This window comes from Photinus pyralis, unplaced genomic scaffold (assembly GCF_008802855.1).
Source record: "Photinus pyralis isolate 1611_PpyrPB1 unplaced genomic scaffold, Ppyr1.3 Ppyr1.4_LG2, whole genome shotgun sequence".
In the NCBI taxonomy this organism is placed as follows: domain Eukaryota; kingdom Metazoa; phylum Arthropoda; class Insecta; order Coleoptera; family Lampyridae; genus Photinus; species Photinus pyralis.
Window position 1 is genome coordinate 25,712,663 of NW_022170403.1, and position 23,065 is coordinate 25,735,727.

The 23,065-nt window shown below is 36.4% G+C and overlaps 2 protein-coding genes across 10 annotated transcripts in view; one reads left to right on the top strand and one right to left on the bottom strand.

Annotated features, from left to right (window-relative positions):
* The window catches only part of LOC116165064 (PR domain zinc finger protein 1), a 38,848-nt gene extending 16,016 nt beyond the window's left edge, over positions 1–22,832 (top strand). The window contains exons 1-8 of one of the 9 annotated variants that reach the window (XM_031479338.1): positions 2,277–2,483; positions 11,863–11,914; positions 18,942–19,130; positions 19,186–19,305; positions 19,389–19,436; positions 19,652–19,904; positions 19,956–21,596; positions 21,772–22,832. In XM_031479338.1, coding sequence (XP_031335198.1) covers positions 11,906–11,914; positions 18,942–19,130; positions 19,186–19,305; positions 19,389–19,436; positions 19,652–19,904; positions 19,956–21,596; positions 21,772–22,013 — 2,502 coding nt within the window. In that variant the 5' untranslated portion in view covers positions 2,277–2,483; positions 11,863–11,905 and the 3' untranslated portion in view covers positions 22,014–22,832. The other 8 variants (XM_031479336.1, XM_031479337.1, XM_031479339.1 and 5 more) reach the window with 8 other exon arrangements.
* Positions 8,803–10,264, bottom strand: LOC116165066. The gene is made up of 2 exons (XM_031479345.1): positions 9,704–10,264; positions 8,803–9,648 (listed from the first exon to the last, which is right to left on the bottom strand). Exons 1-2 carry the CDS (start codon positions 10,161–10,163, stop codon positions 8,924–8,926), a joined length of 1,185 nt encoding a protein of 394 aa, XP_031335205.1. The 5' UTR covers positions 10,164–10,264; the 3' UTR covers positions 8,803–8,923.
* Positions 22,833–23,065: the final 233 nt, after the last annotated feature.

Here is a 23,065-nt window from a genome sequence, read left to right on the forward strand (position 1 = left end):
AAGTAGTAAATGCAAATCAGATGCAATTTTCCAAACACACAAAGCATGGCCAAAGGTAGAATTTAAAATTAAAATGTGCCATCCACTTATTCTGCTTCAGATAGATGGACATTTATAATGCCGCTTAAAAATACGCAATACTTCAAAAATTTAAAGTGTTACACATTGCAATTTTGCAACAAATCTTCAAGACATTCTGGAATCTCATCTCTTAAGACACAAGTCTTCAAAGGATTTAAAATGTGCACCGTGTGATTATATAACGAAGTACTGTACCCGATGCGTACGAAGATCATACACCCCATATACGAGTTTACGAGGTTCGCCGAGAACGCGGTACCATAGATGACTCACATCTCCTGAGTTCCAAAGATTTACAATTAAAACGTGACAGGATCGTCACTTCATTGATTTCAGGTAAATCGGCAAAAACAGGAGTGGACCGAGGTTAGACCCCTGAGGTACTCCTGAAGTAGTAGTTATTGGTGGAGAAACAAAAGTTATATGTTACATATTGATACCTGACTTAAATAAAGTTGCAGAGATTCCTCAAATCTAAAGTTCTCTAATTTGGCTGACACAATATCATGCATGAGCGATAGAATCGAAAGCCTACTTAGCAAAATCCGCGTCGATCACCTCAACTTGGCTCTTATTATCAGTGATGATTGAGTATCACACATCATTTTTGCCACAGTCGATCTTTGCTCCATAAAATCATGCTGGGTTGAAGATATTAGCCGTATCAGAAGGCGAGATTGTAGCGTAGCAACATTTTTAAAATACTAACTGATGTATTTTTGTTGGTCACTTCACTCGCTCTTTCACTTTTCAATATTGGACAAATATTAGCCACTTTCCAGAGTTTAAGAAATATCTTGGATTTACTGATTCATTAGCTTTGGCCCGTTTAACTTGATTAATCAAATAATCGACAAGCACAGAGGAACGGACAGAAAGTTCAAATGACTAAACTTTAATCAGTTAGTCCTTTGACCATTCAAAATTCGAAACCGTTCGCGTTATCACGTACACAACCGGACGGACGGATAGAAATCATGAACGAGCTGGGTCGCTCGTTAATAACGCTCTCAATGAGAATAAAAAAGTATCGAAAAATTCAATTTTAGTGAAATTAAAATTGAAATCTTTGGAATCGGATTCAGGCACTGTTAAAATGAATAAAATAAAATGTTTACTAAAAAACTACTTACACCATACTTTCGTGTAAGTAATTTGTTGCTGTATCAGGATTTAACATTTAGGGGAACATTTGTGCATTTAGATCAATACGAAAATTTAAGGTGTAGGTATACTGAGGAAATTAAATTTGACACTTAATTACACAATATTTGAAGATGAAAGAGCGATAATAACAACCACGTATTAAATTTGTGCTCATTCGTGACTAGTGGATCTCAATTAATCCCAGAATTTAGTCTTGTAAGAGACAAAAGAAGTTTTCACCGACTTTTCTAATTGTAACGAGTAACGACAATTGAAACACCAGTTAGGCTAAGTCTAAATCACATTGGAACGCTGTCCTAATATCCTAGGCAATTACAATTTTTAAACTAGGCATGGACGAAGAGGTTTTGAGTAGGTAGTGGAGAACTTCCATTCTTATTTTGATCAATTATTGTCCATAAAGTGGTACCTACTAAAAAATCAGTTAGTAAACAACCATCAATCTGGTTAACTCAATTGGCAAGTTCTTCAAAGGGAACGAAAATTTTAGTCAGCAGGTGAAATTCGAAAATGCGAGTTGATATTATGCAACGAAAAATTAGGTTCAGTTTTCCACTTTCCTATTGTACAGAATTCTGTTGGGATATAAAGAATGAAGAAAAAGTGGAAATTGGTTCAGCAAGAACTAGTTCGATGAGATTGCGTTGACCATTTTTAAACTACGTCGATCTACTTTAATTGCAATTTATTCACGGTTAATTTGTTATGGTTCAAATTATCCATTAGCTAAAGGTTCGGGCTTCTGCAATTGACAATAGGGAGGAAACGGGTTAGTAGATTGCGAAACTCGTTTATTTAAAACGGCGCGTATTAATAAACTACTTAGGTGAAGCGGAGCTGTACGACGTTAATAATTGTTTAAGTGCATTTGTAACGTTTTCAGTGTGCAATTTGTAAACGTGGGTGCGTTTCGCGTCCTTGTCGAGAAATTTGAGCGTTTTCTGTACTAGAAAAATAATATTTTTATCGATAATCGGCATAGACAAGAATGTGGGAACGTAGTAGAAGTGCAATGTTGCATAAGCGCACAACAGAGTGTGTTGCGCTAGGTCGGCGTCGAGACGCTCGCAAACCATCAGCCGGTGCATTTCCGAATGCGCCACCGCGCGAGTGCTCCCGCCAAAATAGTGCGATACTTAGGTGCGTTTCTTTGCTGTGCGTAAACCGTATAAAAACAAATCGACAAAATTTTGAAACGAAATGGCCCCTTAAAATTCGCATTGCAAGAAATCAAAGTGAGTAAAATTAACAATAATAACAAGCCTCAATTTATTGTTAACACGAGCGAGTGTAAATCCGCGCGCAATTAAACAAAATTCAATCACCAAAAGTGCTAGTTACAAATTCGTCTTTTACAAATCTCAACCCCGAAGACCCATTCAAATTTCGCGGGCAACCCAGGGCGGACTTTTCAAAAAGGACCAAGTAACCAAGTCAAGGTTACCAAAATCGTGATGCAAACCCTCCAGCTGCACAAAAGTAAAAGGTAATAATAACACTATTATTGATCGCGCTATTTTTGGATGACCACTAAAACAATTTCACTATCAAACTGGCAAGGGTTTTTTTTTGGCGACAATTAGACGCGATCGTGACCGAGTTTTCGAAACAGCCACGCGCCGTGTGCGTTAAAACCCTAAGCGTGAAAATCCAAAAAACCGGGGGAAAACGAAAAATTTTGCACTGTTCAATACGATCAAAAGTGAAAATTCAAAATGGCTGCCACTTCGCTTCCGTTGATAACACGTAGAAAACGACGCCCTTCAAGATTGTTATTTTAAAATCGAATTCAAGGTAAATTTGTTGCAGTCTATATGTTTTATTGTTCATGCTTGCGCTTTGGTGTCACTTGCAAAATGATGTACTTTTTTTGGGTTGGCTTGGTACATTTTTGGATTTTATTGTTTATTTCTTCATTTAGGCTATTAAAGCTGATTTATGTGCAATTTAATGTTGAGGTCATAAAATGACAAATAAAATAAACAATTATTTCTAATAATTAATATTCAGTTTCAAGTGCATCTCAAGGTTAATGCTAAATGTGTAGCAATTCTGCAGTCACATTATTATGCACATTTGAACGTAATAGTATTATTAGTTTTGCGATAAACTTATGGCATTTTTTCGATTTAGGCCGTTTCGTCCAAAACCTTGACGGATCAATAGATTTCGGTTGTTACTACGCATTACGTTTGTATGGAAAAAAAATGGATGAAGCCAATCAAGCTTCTCCTTTGGTGCATCGTATGAGTATTATTTACAGAAAAAAGGGAAACTGATATGGTGGGAGTATACTCGTTAGGAGATGATTCGAGGAAACAACCTACGAACATTTTTGACATTGTGGGTCATTAAGATGCGATAAAATCCTTAAAAAGTGAAAAACTGAAAGGAAAAAATGGTGAAATGGAAACGATTCATGTCGTGATATACACGTGCCAATTGAGATCTGTGGTATAAAGATTATGTTAGTGTAAGCAATTTTGCATGTCACATACCAAATGTTGCAGTACGCAAACAGCCTAAAAACACCGGTTTAACCTAAAGCGAAAGGGTTAGTTACTAGTGCCTCTCAAGGTCCCAAGGGATCAGAAATACTTTTCGCAATGCATAATGAAGTGAAGGTATAAATTGATTAATGCTTCGCACAGTTGATGTGTGAGCCATTGGAGAATACTATACTAGCTCACAACTAAGCTTCAATTAGTTACAAAAGTCATCTCAGATCAAAGGCTAAGGATTTCTTCGGTTAGGGGACTTATTTAAGTCATTCAGAGTTGATCATATGAGCTTGTGTCCCAAAACCCACCTCTGATTACCAAGTAAATTCATAATACCAGTTCATATCTAAGTCAAAATGGGCTTCCGAATTTAGTTGTTTAATGCGTAGATTCATTTGTGAATTAAATAGAGGCTGAATTAAATAGAGGGGAGGGGCAGAATTGATCAATTATCGAAGAGACATTATTGTTTCACAGCAAGGTGCCTAAATCAAAACCATTTTATGAAACTAACTGTAGATTGTTTGTCAAAAATACCGTTTACTCACAGTTCTTAGGTTCATGGAGAGTGGGAAAGGTTTTAAATCATAAAGCAAGCACGAGACCAACACCTTAGGTAATTGTGTATAGGTATTCGTAAATCTTAGACGAGTTGAAGAGTGCCACTGAGATCTTTTTAATTTGAGTAAGACCTGGCGTTTATTGGTATTGAAACTGTGAAGATAATTTTTTGAAATACTCTATTTTTTTGACTTTAAAGACTAATAGTTAAAGATGGATAGTTAACGTTCATGTATAAATGGATGAGGAATTGTATGCTCTTTCTAAGAACCACGCGGAAATTTTGGAAATTTGGGAAAATTTCCTATGAGTTGCTTTTTAAATTTTGTTTGTTAATGTGGCACGTTATTTTAGCTCTTTCCATAGATTCAGTAATTATAGAACAATTGTTTTAGATACGTTCAGATACATTATCAGTAAAGAATAAAAAATTACTTAGAAATCGCAATCAATCTCTCTTCAACGACACTTAAAAATCAACTCCTACTTATAGATAACACTGGGGAACAGTAATTTTGCGGCATGGCAGATTGAAGTCAATTCTGTATCAGACTAGTGTGCTGAATACTGGAAAAATATCAGATTTGTAAAATTGGCTCCAGTTTTTGAGATAAAAACTATTAACTATTTCAATAAAAATTTTAGTAAAAATACCAATTTGCACTGAAAAAATACTCTTATTAAGTTGATCTTTAGGAATGAAACAAAAACAAATATATCTATGCAGTTCACTGACGAAATTTAATTTTCTGCTATGGTTCTGCTCAAGACAATCCCTTACTAAGGTCCAGCAGTAGTCTGCCATCATGTGGCGGTCCCATCGACCTTGGTATCTTTCTTCCATGACCCTAATGTCCTGGTGGAACCGTTCTCCTTGTTCCTCGCTGTAATCGCCCACATTATCCGGGAATCTATCTAAATGACAATGCAAAAAGTGCACTTTAATGCTCATATTAGCTCCTAATTTGTTAAAATTTTGAAGCATTTTAGTGACTAGTTTTGCATAGTCTGGAGCTTTATGATTCCCTAAGAAATTTTTGATTACTAAAACAAAGCTTAACCATGCCTCAGATTCAATTTGTGTCATATAGTTCACGAATTCAGTATCTTTTATAAGTGTTCGGATTTGGGGTCCATCGAAGATGCCCGCTTTCAACTTTTACATACTTAGAGCTGGAAATGTTTTACACACATACTTAAAACAGTCACCCGTCTTATCAAGGGCTTTGATGAACTGTTTCATTAGCCCGAGCTTGATGTGAAGTGGTGGAAAAAGGATAATTTTTGGGTTTAGCATTGGTTTAGAATCACATTTGATTTTCCTACCTCCATATTGACGAACTGATAATTTCGGTCTAATAGCTGATCAATGAAATATTTACTACTAAATCCATGAATAGATAACCAAACTTAGATGGAAATATTCAAATAAATACAACTTTAGAAGGGTAGTTTAAAATTTTGCATTGATTTATTACGTTTCGTTTATCCCAAGAACCAGAATCAATCCAAAAAAACTAAATGCATATAGTGTATATCAAATACCAGTGTTTATAAAATTCATTAATAAAATTAGTGCCGCAGACATTTTTATTTTTTTTGTTCCGCTGTGTAATTTTGCATTAAATTTCGATGTACAGTCATTAATTATATTCAATTCCCAGATGAAATTTTGATTTTAATTGGAAACAAAATCAAATTAGCATATTACAAACCGTAATTTGTAACTTTTACAGGTAGTTCTAATCATATGAGCGCAAAATTTAAAGAAATCCTCAGATTCATAGTTCTTACTTTCCTAGACCTATCCAAGAGAGTAGCCTAATCTTGAAATGGGATGTAATATATCTTCCCTTATGTTTTGAAATTGAAGGAGGACGTGGCACCTTCTTCTCGCAGTCTCAAAACGAAAAAGTTCGAAGATTGACTTAAACTTAGGATTATTAAGGAAATTTTTGAAAATCTGTTATTTAATCGTGTAACAAATTGGTTTTCCAACTAATTCGATTTCACTAAATCCGAATTTTTAAGACCCAAAGCCAATATGTCCCGAAAAGTTCAGCTTTGCACGTTGGAGACACCAGAATTTTTATTTTGTTAATGCTTAGAGAATTTGTCATATAAATTCGTTGCTGACGATTATAATACGGGGCGAAAATATTCACGTACAGGGACTGGAAAGGAAATCTTGTTTGATTTGAATACAATACATTTTGTCACCTCAGTTCATGAGTAACCGCTTCAAGTTTCCACTTTTTCCCAAAAGTACACGCCTTGATTGGGTTAAGACCATGGATTGGGTTCTTTTGAATACTACGAGGTGTGGCAGAAAAGTACTGAACCTGATTTTCTATTTACCAAAAGTTTTTGGTTTTTTAAAACATCAACGTTATTCCTTTTAAAGTAGTTCCTCTGGGTAGTTACGCACCGATGGAGACTTTGTCACACTTTTGGTAGCAGCGCTGGAAGTCTTCAACTGGTATGGCCTTCAGCAAGTCCGTTACACTCTTTCGATTGCTCCGAAATGCCGTCTTTGGAGGACATTTTTCAGTTTAGGAAAAAGTCTGCAATGTCTGGTTTCACGCGAATTTGACTGACAGTTTGTGCTGGATAGGGATGAAAACTAGCCGAGCCGAACTTTTAGAAAACTTGGTTCAGCTCGAAATTATGGATGTCCAGTTCGGTTCATGCTTTAATATCCGGTAAGTTTGGAGACGTTGACGTGTAGTTATGCCGTTCAAGTTTCCTTTGCAGTTCAGCTCTTTACGTTTAAATCAAACCTGGTTTGATTTTCCCAATTTTCACTTACCCTTCAACTTTAAGGGTAGAAATCCTGACGTTTATGCACATTTCATTGTAATGTCACTTGAATTTATGTTTTCCAGTTAACTTCAACCGTATAACCACATTTATTAGACCGATGATGACAGAATTGTGGAAACATGTAGCTTGCATTATCCCTAAATTGCTAACTATAAAGTCATATCTACTTCACCTTTAATTGTTTATCAAAGAAAGTATGGGGAAGGTTTAGAATTCATTACTCCATTTACCACACGCCCCCATTTTGAGGACGAAACCGAATTATAGACCACAATTATGTAACATAACTGGAAACGAAACCATATTTAATAGGGTAAAAATATTAAATTACACACATAGGCAAAATTAATATGTAAATTCTGAATAAATTCAGTCTCGGAAGCTCGGAACGAGGAGCTCGACTCGAAGAAGACACAGATCGGATCGAAGCTCGGCTCGAATGAAATAAGTTGAGCTCGACTGGAAGGCTCGGCTCGTTTTCGAGCTCGAGTACGTGTCTTGGATGAAAAAATTCTTTGTAGACGATTCCCCTTCTGTCAAAAAAACAAATCAGCTTTCTTAAGTTTCTCAATTTGCCTCTTGGTCTCAGGATTGTATTAAAAAATCCATGATTCATCACCTGTGAGCATACGACTAATTAAATCTGGCTCGTTGGTGATTCTGTCAAGAAGATCAAAACCCTCGTTTTTTTCGATTGTTCTTCTGCTCAGTTGTAAGGGTTTTCGGTACCATTCTTTCACCGATCTTTCGCATGTGCACATTGTTTAGTCAAAATTGGGTCAACGGTGTGAATTCACAAGTGTTTACACGTTCGTGTTTGCGTCGGTTTTCAAAGTTGAAAGCCTCCCTGAACGGTGTTTACCCTCAGCGAAAATGATTTGTGCCAGCGAAAACTTGAGCTCGAGATAAAGTATGTTCCTTATAGGTTTGCTTTGCTTTACCTTCTCAAATGTCAAAATTTATTAGTACAACTCCAAATTCCTGATTCTATTTTGCGTAACGCACAATCAAAAAACAACTTCACTGATAGCAGTCACGGACAGCAGTCCGAAAACTGATGTAGTTAAAGAAAGGAGATGAAACTGGCAGTGAACGATGGGATGGGTATACTCGGAATTTTACAGTCGTGTAATGACGTCATTTTCGTGGGAAAAAACGTATGTCCTATTAAATTTATTTGTTGCTAAGTAACTGACTACTGGTGTCTAATTACCTGTATGACTTTTACTATACAGTGGTGTACATAATATTTTAGCATTTTTTGATAATAATTAAGTCAATTTCCACAAGAAATCTATAGGTCTTAATAAAAGAAGAAGTCCTAATTAACTGACTGACTGACTGAGATATCAACGCACAGCCTAAACGACTGAAGATATCGAAAATAAATTTTTAACATGTTAAAAAATGCGAATAGTTCATATTTTTTGCGAGCGAAACCGCGATGGATAAAATGTTAGTATTTCAAAAAAGGTCATTTACTCACTAATTATTTTAATAACTTGCTCAACTAACATATAAGTAATATTAACATATTTTTGTTTTTAAATAAATAAAGATTAACAAAACGAAAATCACAGAATATTATTTAGGAATCAATACTCCCGAAAAGACCCAAAAAATAATTAGCAGAGGAGTACATAAAAATTCAAAGAACCACTATCGAAACCACATCTACACAAGAAAAAATTGCACTACCTTGATGAATAGTTGGAAAATCAAAATCGTAAAACAAAAATATACCAATGCCAATTTATTGCAATTGTAATGGTCACAGTATTAGAAGAAAATTAGTCGCCCTCGTCCGTATCGTCAGAGTCAAAATCAAAGTATTCGTCGTCAGTAAGGTCGTCATCTGCGTCTGTAGTGATAACAAGAGGCGGGATGTCAGAAGCATCACAAACTTGTACTGCTCCCCAAGCCTCTTGTATTACTTTGTCCGTATGGTTTACGTATTTCTCCCAATTATCCCTAGAAATCTCCCCGATAACCCTTTCCCATGTTGCCAAAACCTCTTGTGGTGATCCCTTAAAATTTGCAATGTACTGATCGTATTTTCGTTTACACTGAGACCACACCATTTCAATCGCATTAAATTGGCAGTGGTATGGCGGTAACCGTAAAATTTTATGTCCTAAAGGCTTAACATATTCATCAAGGTAGTACTTTTTCTCTTTGGGACAGTTTGCGCTGACAATGCTCCATATTTGATCCTTCATTGCCTTTTCTGGATAGCCGATATTTTTTTCCCCTAACCATTCTATCATTCTTTGTTTTGTCCATGATTTGGTGGGAATTTTCTCTAAAAGGCCAGAATGGTAGCTTGCGTTGTCCATAATAATTAAAGATTTTTCAGGAAGATTTGGCACCAGTTGAGTCTTGAACCAATTTTCAAAATTACCCCTGTTCATATTATCATGATAGTCCCCTGTTTTTTTTCCACTTTTAAAAATCAAACTTGCCCCACCAATAAAGCCATCGTTCGTCCCAGCGTGGACAATAATGTATCGATGACCTAAAGAATATCTCTTTTAATAATATTGAAAAGGTATTATAATATCTTATTTTACCTTCATTGGGTTTAATTGATTCCGTGTGCTTAGTATCATCTTGCCAGCTGTTTCGAAATGATCCCTTACTAAATATCCAGGTTTCATCCATAAAAACCGGAGTATAACCCTCATGTCCCAAATTTTTGTTTTCAATGTACTCCCTTAAGAATTTTATTCGTTTGTGGACAATATCCGGTAAATCCATAAGATATTTTCTGTTATTGGACTTCTTCCATTTAAAACCCATACTTTTGATCCACTTTCTCAATGAATCAATGGAAAATTGAAAATATTCGTTTTGCTCCAGAAATTTTTGTCTAATAGTTGCCAGTGTAACATATTCCTTTTGGGAGTACATATAATAGATTGTATCCCGAATTTTATTCTTCAAATATTCTGTGATTTTCGTCTTGTTAATCTTTTGCTTGGTAGAGACGTATGTGCGTTGGACGCTAACCACAGGGTATATCTCGGCCATGTCCCGGAAATGCGCTTTTTTGCACTATGTTGGTTGTCCCTTCGATTTTTGTTCACAAGTCACTCCTTCGAGTTATGAATACGTAAATTTGATCTGAGTTACTTCTAATATAAAATGAAGATCCCTGCGCAGCTTATCAGTTAGAATATAACGTACCAAAATATCCATTAAGGGCGAGAAGTGTAAATTTAACGAAAAATGTTAAAACTATTGCAAAAGAAATGTAAAGTTTGTTAGGCTATTTCTCAGACATATTTAGGTTTACTACGGGCAGGATAAACGGATGCTCAAAACCTTTTCTACAGTATGCAGGAGAGATCATGAATTAGCCCCCCCCCCTCCCCCTTTCTGTCACTTATGGTTTTAAAATGAAGTAGATAGACCACAAAACGTTGAGAAAAGCCTTTGCAAAAAAATTAATAATTTCTTCAAGGTATTTGAACGGTTGACACTGCGATCGAATGATGAAGCATGTAGCTATCGTACCTATGCCAATTTGTGCGCAATAAAAAAAATCAAAAGCGTCTACGCAAAATCGACACCAAAGTAACTAACCAAAATGGGCGCAAAATGGGCACTTACTGATGAAATTCTTTGGACTAAAGCTTAGTCGGCAAGTGAGGTAATCTTAGGAACCGCATGATGGTATCACTGTTTCCCAGTTACAAAGGGTGGATCGTTTCAGATGCGCCACCCCGTGTATTTAAGTTTGTACTTAACTAATTAGTCAATGGTTAGCCTAATCGGAGGATGAAGGGCTGTAATTGTTGGCAAGTGTAAGATGTTTCGTTGTTGAATACAGTTACTTCGTTTCAGTACTACAATTAAGTGATGTTCAAATTTGAACACATCACTGTAGTACACACAGTCCAATTCTGCCGAAAAGATTTTGCCACGCATAACCAAAATCATACCTACTGAGAATGCTGGGTGGACCTAGAGCCCATATAGGATCAAAAACCAAGATGTAGTTTTTGGGGCCCTATTCCTGGGAGAATAGGTTTCAAAAAGTGTACGTTTCATTTCGTAATGGGTTAAAGGAAGGCGAAGGAAGGCATACCTACGTTTTGAATATAAATCACATTTTCCCAGCATTGGCCATAATTAGCCAATTACGTTAAACGTCCTACCTGTAATTGTAAGATCGTTAAACAAAAAGCAAACAACGGAAAGTGCGAACGGAAATAGAAAATATCTGGCTTAATATCTAAACCAATTTCCAACAGTTATTTAATTCGTTGCACTAATAATAGTGCAAGGTTGCATCGTGCATAATTGACGTCACACGGTCACTCTTCCTCTTCTGTAAAGGGAATTTCCTCATTCTGTTTCACTTTATGCAACCTTGCGATCGTTTGGCAATTTACGCGACCCTGACGTATCTGCATATATCGCTCAATGTTAAGTGAATTATTGGATCTTGTTAAAATATTGGCTTAGGTGTCTATGCTTTTAAGCTCGTAGGTAGGGGAGCTCGTGATCTACATTTGAAAAATGTCCAAAGATGGGTCAAAATTTTTGTCGGTTCCACACACGAGTGACCTAGAACTTGAACAGCTCTTATCGAGTAACATTCACGCTTTAATAATTATGCGATTTAACGGCTTTTTAATTATGAAAACGCGATGACGTTTTGATAAGTAAGGTCACGTAGATAAATAAGATGCACTTTACTAAACGATTTCTCTTCTTGTTTTAGGGTGATGATTGACAATTAGCTCACCTTCGGAGCACCTGTCAGCATGCGACAGGTAAGAATAGTAATTGTATCTGTGTGCATAATGAGATTCAAGGCGTTAAATTTGAAGTAACCTTTAAAACATCGCGTGGCTTTATGCATGATGAAGTTACTTGATCTTGGTAATAAATGGAGTACAACTGCATCATACGAAGGTCAGGGGTTATGCAAGCTGAACTTTTGACATTTCACGGATTGTGGAACTGCAGGTGATATGCAGTTTCATGCTCGTTATCAATAGTTTAAACCGCCCCAAGGGAAAATTTGAAATTTATTAATATTTCATAGTGTGACCCTTTCCCATTGAAGTTCAGTCAGACTTTTCTCACACGGACCCGTACCTTCAAACAAGGAAACGCTACCTTCCAAAAGCAAAAACTTAGAGATTAGGCTGAAAATGCTCCCTTTCACAATTTTTGTGTACATTATCTGCCAAAAAGCCAAATCACCATTGCCTGGCATGCATGGTATCCTCGTTAGGATTCTATTTCTTTATAAATTACTCCACGCCTAGACAGAATTCCTTTGTTTATCCAACTATTTTAATCGGGACAAATTATTTTCTGATTCTCATGCGTTATGTATGTATAATCCGATTGCTTCTGTGGACATTTTCTATTATTTTGGTTCTCTCTTCAAACTTTCTTATTGGTTTTACTTATATACCTTCTCACCCTCTGTATCATTTGTGTTTCTTTCCATTTATGGTAAGATTACATTTGCATAAGTGTGTACTGTTTCTGTCTGTTCTACTGTTTCATATTAATTGGGATACTAAGCATGGAAACAAATAAATTAAATGAACAAAAATATCATCAATTGGGATTTTTTGGGTAACTCCTAAAGAAGCTAAAGGAGAAATTTAGAATGAAGTTGAGAATTTTCATTCGTATGAGGTTTCCATGTTGTCCATTTTTACTTAGACACCCTGTATAGGGTGAATCAACCACATTTTAGAATTGTTAATCGTACCCTTTCTTGGACCGGTTATTTATAGACGTCCTTGTAATATGGCCCAAGTCATAGGTTATGATTCAGGAATCAAGATTAAGCCAAAGTCGTTATTTATGTAGGAGTCTCGTGGGAATAAACGCCCAAATTAATTGAATCGATGGTCAACATACAGGGTTGTGATTTAATAACGGATAAATTCAATAAAAATGAAATGGAAGCTGGTTCGGAAATACCCTCGGATCTAGTCGATTTTGTGTTTGGATTGTTATATTTTGACACAAAGTGTAGGGAATTATCAGAAAATATTTTGTTTTGCAATGGAAATTACAATTAGTCCAGAGAATGAGTGCTCAAGAGCGAGGAGGAGTGTAGAATACAATAAATATGCGAGACTGTTTGACTACAGGACTTTGTTAGGAGTAGTAATAAGCATGTGAGAGAGGGGGGGGGGGCAGAGGGGACATTTTTTGGTTGATTAATTGTACCTCGGAAGCGGTGGACTATATAAAATTTTCTACATGAAAATAAGAACTAATGAAATTTCATATAAAATTGCTTCCATACACATTTGTCGAATTTTCAACGACTTTGGAAATATACGTTATTGAATATCGATAATTTTCGAAAAATTCATTTTTACCCAACTCTTTTTGTCAAACATTTGCTTATAAATCCTCCAACGATCGTTTCTCACGTGTGGATGAATCTAACGTGGTGTTCTTTTAAATACTGTTAGATTTCAAACTTTGTATGTATGTAGTTACACATTTGCAAACGATCAAAAATTGAAAACTTGCCATTTACATTCGAAAGGATCGCGCACTTCCTCTTTTGTCAATGAATTCGACAATCACGATTGACAATGAAAAAATTTGCCATGGAATCATTTTTGCTTTTACAGCGAATTTCCATCTCCCAACCCTCCAGCACTATTTAACGAATAAGGAGGTGCAGAAAGTCAGTACTATACAAACTTCTTAAGGACGGTGACTTAATTAATTTTGAATTTGTTGTTGATGGGGGATCCTTAGTCCACAAAGTTGTTTAGCAGGAAAAGACAACTGTGTTAACCATTTGCGATGGTTACGCACGAACCTAATAGTCCACTGTTTCCGAGGGTATAGGTAATTAAATGGTATCTCTGGCCCCCCCCCCCCTCCCTTCCGAGGAGCATGAACTTTTAGTATGGTTTTCTACTAACTGTACCTAACAAATTGCTGAACTCTACAATATTTTCATTGCTAGGACTAAAAGTAATTATATTGTTCACTTGGGCAGGTTTTAAAAGTCAATTTATCCAAATGACGACTCTGTTGGGCGATATTCACCCTTTCAACTGCGACCAAGCCTATTCTTCTACGAACGATGGCCCAGGACCTTGTCAAACATGATTACTACTATTCTTTGTTCAATAATAGGTTGGTAGGTATGGAGGAGTTTTTTAATTTCGCAAATTTGAAACCTTTTTTTAGTATTAAAATGGTCAGTTAGTCAGAAAAAGAATTTTATTGAGAATAGTGCTATCCAAATATTGAATAAAATAAACTTTTTCTAAACGTAAATCGACGAATTCTCAGTAAAAAATAGATACTACAAAAATAAAAGTACAATTGAAACAATCACAGCAAACATTTGTCTTCCAATGTGTATGTGTATTAAAAAAACTAATAATTAACTAATAACTAATTATAAAAAGGAGGGGCATTTACTTTTCGTCGTACATGTAGCTGTAGAACGATGTTTGCCCAATTGAAGACAATACTACGCGATCAAAAATTAGTTACTGTCATGAGAAATCGTACTTAACTTGAACTTCCAAAAGGCGACTCGACAGCAACTCATTTTTGATCGCCCGTTATAAGAAAACGCATAAGTTTCACATATTGGGGAGTTATGGCCGCAAGAATGGCAAGAGTTGCGCACTTGGCACGCTGAAGCACGTCCATTTCTGGCTGTAACAAGGTGCGCTAATGATGTAACTACAAAAGCAGGGTGATACATCTAGAATAGCAATTGGGCATACAAAATTAGCCCACAGGTATCTCCTTCTAGGAAAAAAAGCGTCGAGATACCCACAGTGTAAAGCTGCTCCCCTAGATCTAAGAACACTGTGAGAAACTTGTGGAATATAGCGAAAATTGCAATATTAGCAACAATGTTATTGATATCACAAAGAATTGGAGAAAACAATACAAAAATAATAGCATTTTCTAAAATAACCAATTTATACATTGAACTGTGGCATTGTGGGTAGCTAATAATCTTGGCAATTGATGCTCCCTCTACCACTAATTATAGGTACATAAATATACAATAATAATAATAATTTAATAACACAACACATTACAGTTGATAAAAGACAACTTTTAAATTTTGAGCTTGAACAAGGTAATTTTTAAAATCCATGGACGAGAATGAAACTGAAAGCACATAATATTTTGGATTTTTTAAAACATACAAGTATAAAACAAACACTTAGCACACAATACCTACAAAGAATACCTACGCAGTATACTTAAAACAAAGTTATCATAAAGTTATCATAAAACTATTAAATTAGAACAAATAGATTTACTTGGTGACGAAGTAGAGGCAAAGGACATAATAATAATAATAATAATAATAATATCCGTTTATTGAAAAAAACAGTGAACAAAAAAGCAGGTGCAGTAAAAAAAAAGAAAAAAGACATAGAGGAAATGCTCACCGTTAAGTTCAAAAGGGCGAAGTTCAGATTGGTAGTTAAAAACTCTACCATCTGTTCTTCCACTTAACCCTTGCTTATTTAAACGAAGTTCCTAGTCAGCCAATGATCGATATCACTTATGTGTATGAGATTAAAACTAAAAAAAGAAAAGGGCTTAGAGAGACCTATGTTGTTTTTCTAGCAGTGACATCCGCATATATTTTTTAAAATTTTTCATTGTAGAGGATTTTATATGAGATGAGAGTGAGTTATATATCTTCGGGACGTAATAGCTAAAAGATCTTTTAAATAAAGTTGTTTTATGAATTGGGATTGAGATGAACATTCTACTTCTTGTATTTAAATTATGAATATTAGTTCTAAATTTGATTCTATCGTGCAGATACCCAGGAGTTTTGTTACAAATGATTCTATGGATAAAACAAGCTGTATGATAATTTCTCAAATTAGACATATTTAACCATTTAATGTCATTTAGTTTGTGTGATATTCGGTGAAATTTTCTTATTCCAAATATAAGTCGTAGGCAAGAATTCTGCATACGCTGGATTCTTCCACTGTCTACCGCATCCAAACATGGGCCGTATATATTATCACAATAACTAAATTGTGATAGTACTAATGACTCACAAAGCAATTACAAGCACAGAACCCCAAAATCGTCTACAAATCCTTGGTAATTGTGAAGTGAGGGTGACAGATAAACTGCCAAAAGTATAAAAATTGGATTAGTTATTATAATTTTAGGAGATAAGTATTCAAAATTTGTTGTTGCCTACGAACGCTCAAATGTTTTATGCTATTTTTGTGCTTGATCCTCCTCTTGAACTCCTATGATTTCGAACAATGTGTAGGTACATGAAAATAAGACTAATTGCCTCTCTAATTAGCATGGCCACTTCTCGAATTTCCACACAATTAATGTTTTCATATCGATGTGAAAGATAAAGAAAGTGAACACCCTTTTTTTATTTCTTTTCATAGAATTGTTATTCCAAAAATATTGACCAGTACGGCCGTCTCTGAAAAATGAAACAGATCACAGTTGGAAGAAGTTTCTCTACGGTTATCTATACCAAGTGTTTCTCAACGGGGGCCTTGGCGTATTTTTTAGGGACCACGAACGAAAGACAGAAGATTAGTAGGCAACGGAAACTTTTCAGTGGGCCACGAAAATTCACTTCTACACTGAATTAAAATGGTTAAGTATGTCTGATCGAAGGTTGTTACATTCTGCTTGTGTATATCATCGCCTAATTGCTTATCAATAGCCATCTTACCTATTTAATAAAGTAACTCTTAGAACGGATGTCCATAGTATCAACATTAGATCAAAGAATATTCTAACGGTACCGATTCATAAAACTGCTCTATATCAACGTTCATTCAGTTATAACATCTGCAAAATTTATAATTCCGTCAGTCCGGCTTTAAAATCTTGTGACACACCGTCATTTAAGAGGCTCCTTTACAAGTCTTTACTGCAGAATCAATAAATTAATGGCGTTTTCTGTTCTTTTACTTGTTTCTCCAATATGTCTTAACTGCCATAAATGATTTAACAATTTATTTTAAAAGGGTGAAGTGGGAGAGCAGATGGTATGGATACCGTACCAATCTGAACTTCGCCCTTTTGGGTTGTCACATAAATTATTTTTTAGTTACTATCATAAACTTGTAAACGGCAACTCAATAAACGACTATTATTATTATTATTATTATTATTATTAAATATTACGAGTAAATAAATTTACCAAAAATTGTCAGTACAAAAATTATCCAACAATTACCCCTTATCCTTGTGTGTGTTATCTCAGTGTACCTTTCCTAAAAAGCATTAAATCCTAATCACAACTTTAAATTTAAATGTTTATAGATGGAAAACGCAAAATGCAATTGATAGACGGGTACCGAAAAATGTTAATTATTTTTTTGTAACACGACTAACACCCCTCTACCGCCTACCAGGATTACTTTTCTGTACAGATTAGTTTTTCTACATCTTTCAGAGGCATTTTAAAAAAAATTTCAGCGTCAAAACAAAAAATGAGCTTGAAAATAGTTTCTTTATAACTAAACAATAACTCAAATTAATTTTGATATAATTCTAAAGTGTTTAAAATATTGAAATGTCACATTTAATAGCCTATATTCTATACATTTTTGTGCAGTCCGAGAAAGACGTAAATGAGTCTAAAAACGAATATAAAGCTACTAAAATTTCAAAAATTTCCCGGGGAATGACCCCATACCCCCCATTCCCCTGCGGTCTAACGCAGAGGGGGGGCCACAGAGATAATAACATTCACAAGTAGGTCACCAGTAAAAAAAAGGTTGGGAAGCACTGATCTATACCAACTCTAATTGGCTGATTTTTCAAACTCCGTCTCCCGATTACAAATTTGCTCTCTTTGTAGAATGTAGTCATAATTAATGCAATTATGGGGAGCATTGTATCAATTCAATTTATTTTCATTTTAGTTGCTTTTGCCACCTTTTTGTGCAACTTGCCATGTAAAAACCGCATTTGTTCAGCGATTTCGTTAGCAGTGAGCAAAACAGTGTTTACTCTAGTAATGCGCATATTTTCTCATGGCACGTAATAAACATTGAACGTTGGAAGATAAAATCTTTCTATGGTTTATCGTTTTCAACTTGCGAGATCTCAATCAAATAGAAAGGCCTATTGGTTCACGATCATAGGGAAGGATCTTTTTTGTGTTCGTTTCTCATTTTGCTGTGATTTATGCTTGAAAAATCAAAACTATCGGGTTTAAAAACAATACATAATTGCAAACGGTTTTTCTTGTAAAATGCATCACTATCTTTTTACCGTTGCACCTGGTAGGATTGCAATACTTCTTCGCTTTGCAAAAGTTAAAGTCCAAAATTTCGTTATTTGTTTTTCTGGAGTATTCAGGGTTTGAATATTATCCCTTTTTATGACACACTGCAACTTTTGGAATAGTATTTTGCTGCCATGAGTATCTTTAATGTAAACACAAAGAAATTGCGAAATAAAAATGAGGTTAAAGTAATGAAAGGGATCGTGCCCCTTGTGAAAAATAAAATGCAACGTATGCATATAGGAAAACTATCACTGCTTCGGCATAATTTCACCGTGCAAACCCTATTGTTACCCTCAAGTATCAAATCAATATGAACAAAAAAAAAAGGATGAGGTTCGCTGTGCTAAGTGAAAGGAAGATATGGGTCAGTAAGTGCAGCGGGTATCGATCGGCGCCGCGACGGCAATTGCATTCTGCACTACGTCACTGCATCTCTGACGTCACGCGCCCCATGTTATAATTTTATATTTGCGTTATGCACTCTTTTACGTATTCGTTAGCGATGGCGAAATTAATACGATTAATTTTAGGGCATAATGGAGGAAGGTGGGGCGCGCTCTGAAAATGACTTCGACGTTAACAACGTCAGAGAGGAAGACTTCGAGCAATATACAACATACATAGTTCCCGACATCCCCGTCGATCCGGGTACGCCAAATCGAGCAGAGGGCACACTTCCTAGGAATTTACTGTTGAAACCCTCACAGGCTTTGTCAGATGTATGGATGTAGTGTTACCGTTGGCTAAGTTTACTAATGTAGGCGTTCTGTTTAGGCGCAAGGCGTTTGGAGCACAGGATATATCCCACGAGGGACACGCTTTGGGCCTCTCGTGGGAGAAGTCTACGCCAAAGATGCGGTACCAAGCACCGCAAATCGCAAATACTTCTGGAGAGTAAGTTTTATTCGACTTTTTCTGTGCCTCTCTTCGCAACACGTGGTTGTGGTCTGCTAACGCTTTCTCTTTTTTTGGTGTAGGTACAGTTACGAGAGGACTATTTCCGAAAAAGCTCTATTAAATATAAGGTACTTACTATACTTTGTACATATTTTTTTCTGTTTAATTTTACTTTGCTGCGAAACTAAAACCGAAAGCACACCATTTTATGGTTATTTGGTATTATAAGCTCACTAATTTTATAGTACCATAAACATAGAAGGGCCACTATATTAGGCTTCTATATGTAAAAACGTGCTCATCAGACCTTGCAACTTATAACAAGTTTATTTAAAATTTTTAGATATACAAAGACAATGAACTCTATTACTACATAGACGGGTACGATACCTCGAAAGCGAACTGGATGAGGTACGTGAACCCAGCGTACTCAAGCGAATCCCAGAATTTAATCGCCTGTCAGTATAAAATGAATATTTATTTTTACACGATTAAACCAATTCTTCCTAATCAAGAGCTATTAGTATGGTATTGTAGAGAATTTGCGGAAAGGCTTAATTATCCACTGACGGGGGAGCAAATGCTTCAGAGGATACGTATGTATACCTGGAAATTGCAAAAGCGAAGTGTAACCTCATTACTTACAGGGCAACAAGTACAACAATCAACCGAAGTGATATCTGTGAGTACTACAAACGATTCCTGTACGAAAGAGCCGTCCACTTATGAGCATCAATTAACCCCCACTGATGGTAGTGTGCGATCAGATGAAGGGTATCACAGCAATGGATACCACGATGACGCTTTTACTCCCCCTGAAGATTCCAGTGATTCCGACAGCGAAAGCAATTACGTGTTGGATTTTAGTAAAAAAACCCCCGCCCCAGAGGCTGCCGTTGTGAAACAAGTGCCTACAACGGAGCAAAAGAACGAATATCGCAAAGTAAAAATTAAAATATCCAAAGCGTACCACTACAAAACGAAGAATTCGGAAAGTGACCCCGAATGCGATAAAGAAACTAGCGGAGAGCTACCCCCCGAAGCTGCACCACGAATAGTGACACCCCCTAGCACGGTTATCGTTTTAGATTCCCCCCCTCCTGAAGTTCCTAGCAAGCCTTTTTACGAGTCTGAGGTCAAAAACGAAACCATCATAACCAGATACACGCCGCCCACATCCAGTATTTTAGAAAATATTCTCTTACGAAATAGGATCGATACTAACAATAACAATAGTAACCATAGGCAACCTAACGCAACACCACCACCAACGTCCCCAACGGAGATGGCGTACTCTTATAAGAAAAGTCATCGATACGGAACTGTACCGTGTAGTCCCGATTCAAGTTCAAACTTGCCGCTGCAAAATGTCGGCCCACCTCCACCAGCACTCATAAAAAGTCATTCACCTAGTCCGGCACCGCCAAACTCAGTGTATTTATCCCAAACCTCAGATTCGTACAATCACATGCAACCGGCAAATTACTATAACATCTATCAAGCCAACGGAATGGTTCACACGACACCCGCTGCCCCATATTCTCCTCCCCTAAGCGCCAATTACGGAAATGCGCACCACACAAACTCAAACCTTATCCTACCCAACTCTCATATAGTCACTCACCACCTCCTCACACCTCTAGCCCCAATGCCGCACGGCAGCAGCAGACCCTCACCCCCGCACTCACTTAGCCCAGATCACCTATCCAGCGGACGCAGTTCGAGCCCATTAGGTCCGAATGGCACCAGAGGCTACAAAAGTCTACCTTACCCCCTCAAGAAGAAAGACGGGAAAATGCACTACGAATGCAACGTTTGCTGCAAGACGTTCGGTCAGCTCTCCAACCTTAAGGTACACCTTCGAACGCACAGCGGCGAGAGACCGTTCAAATGCAACGTCTGCACGAAATCGTTCACCCAACTGGCACACCTACAGAAACACCACCTGGTGCACACCGGCGAAAGGCCGCACGAGTGCGGCATTTGTAAAAAGAGATTTTCGTCTACGTCAAACCTAAAAACACACCTGAGGCTGCACAGCGGCCAAAAACCTTACGCTTGCGATTTCTGTCCGGCGAAATTTACGCAGTTCGTTCACTTAAAATTACACAAAAGGCTGCATACGAACGAAAGGCCGTACATCTGCCAGGAGTGTGGCAAAAACTACATCAGCGCTTCTGGTTTACGAACGCATTGGAAAACGACAAGCTGCAGGCCAAACAACATTGATGATGAAGTCAATGGAGATAGCTCGCCTAATAGTTATTACGATTATGGAGGATATGAAAGTAAGTACACTTCGTTGTCACAATACCATTTCTTAAAAATCACGACCTTTTGCTGTTTTTTTTATTACGCGTTTGCTGGGAAAGGTAACCCTCCCCATTAAATACTTAGTTGATTGAATTTGTACTGTGAACTGTGCACAAGTTTCCACTAATCATTTTGTTTACAAACCTTTAGATTCAATCGACATGAAGAAAGAATCACTCGACGACAAGGAGAGCTTCGATCTTCACTCGCCCTCTCAAATAAGTCGGCCCGGTCTCCACCCAGGCCTGCCGCGACAATTACCTCCACACAGTCTTCAACCCGTAAGTCAGAGGCAAGGCACCGGTCCACCTCCTCCTCCGCACCACACGAACAAGGAGACGAGACCGAGCGTCATTGAATCTTCTCAACCCCATATAATTGAATGTACCTAAGATGTATTTTTGATGCTCACTGTTAGTTTTTAAGTGTTGTTAAGTTTTAAAAAATTTATTTATTTTGAATAAGTCGTACTACATTTTTGTTTTATGTTTTACAAATTGCCCGCGATTGAAGGTCTTCGGTCGGGGTGGCAACTCTTTAAATGAAGTATTGTGAAAAAGACCCGAATTATAAATTTAAAAATGGAAAAATTAGACTGATACGAAAAAGCAATATTTCAATTAAGAAAGCTACATTTCTTGTCAATGTGTAGTGTTTCGTACATGTTCGTGTTTAAATGTTTGTAGTTCAATTTGTGTTTTTTCGTTTAGAATTTATAAGGTGTATTCTGCAATTTATATTCCAATAGTTATAAAAATCCTATGCATAGTTGGATTACGTAAAAATATACCAAAAACCAAAATAGCAACCAGTGATCAGTATCGTATTACATTATATGCGTACCTACATATACATTTTGAGTCATTTGCTACTAATTGTATAAAGAAGAGAAACTTTGTATCTGACGTACACAAATATATTTAATGGATTGGAGGTGATATGCTATGGTAGGATTTTGATTTGCCACATTCACGCGTCTTTGTATTTTGATATGAACGATATGTTTTTCCACTGAGATGAAAATGTGTAAATTGTGTGTATATTTAGAACAGTTGTAAATAGGTCAAAATTAGGTACCTACTTTAAATTAATGGAGGTTCTATATTTTTAGCACCAATAACAGCTAATTTGTAAACGCCCTGTAAATTATTTTAATAGATAGATTGTAATAGTAGGCACATAAACAGACAGTAGTCTTATTGTTACTTTTAGTATGTACTGTGTACAATTATTGCCTTTATTTCAAGTTAGAGTTACGTTTCAACAGACCAAATTTAATAGTACCTATTTATTACATAATTTATTATTCCAGCTATAGGATAATTCGTTTTGCCTACTTACATTATTTGATTAGTTTAAGTAGGTACCTTTAAAGCGCATATTTCGGGATTGCAGAATAATTTAAGACTTAAAGAATAGTACCTTTTTAAATAATTATTATTTA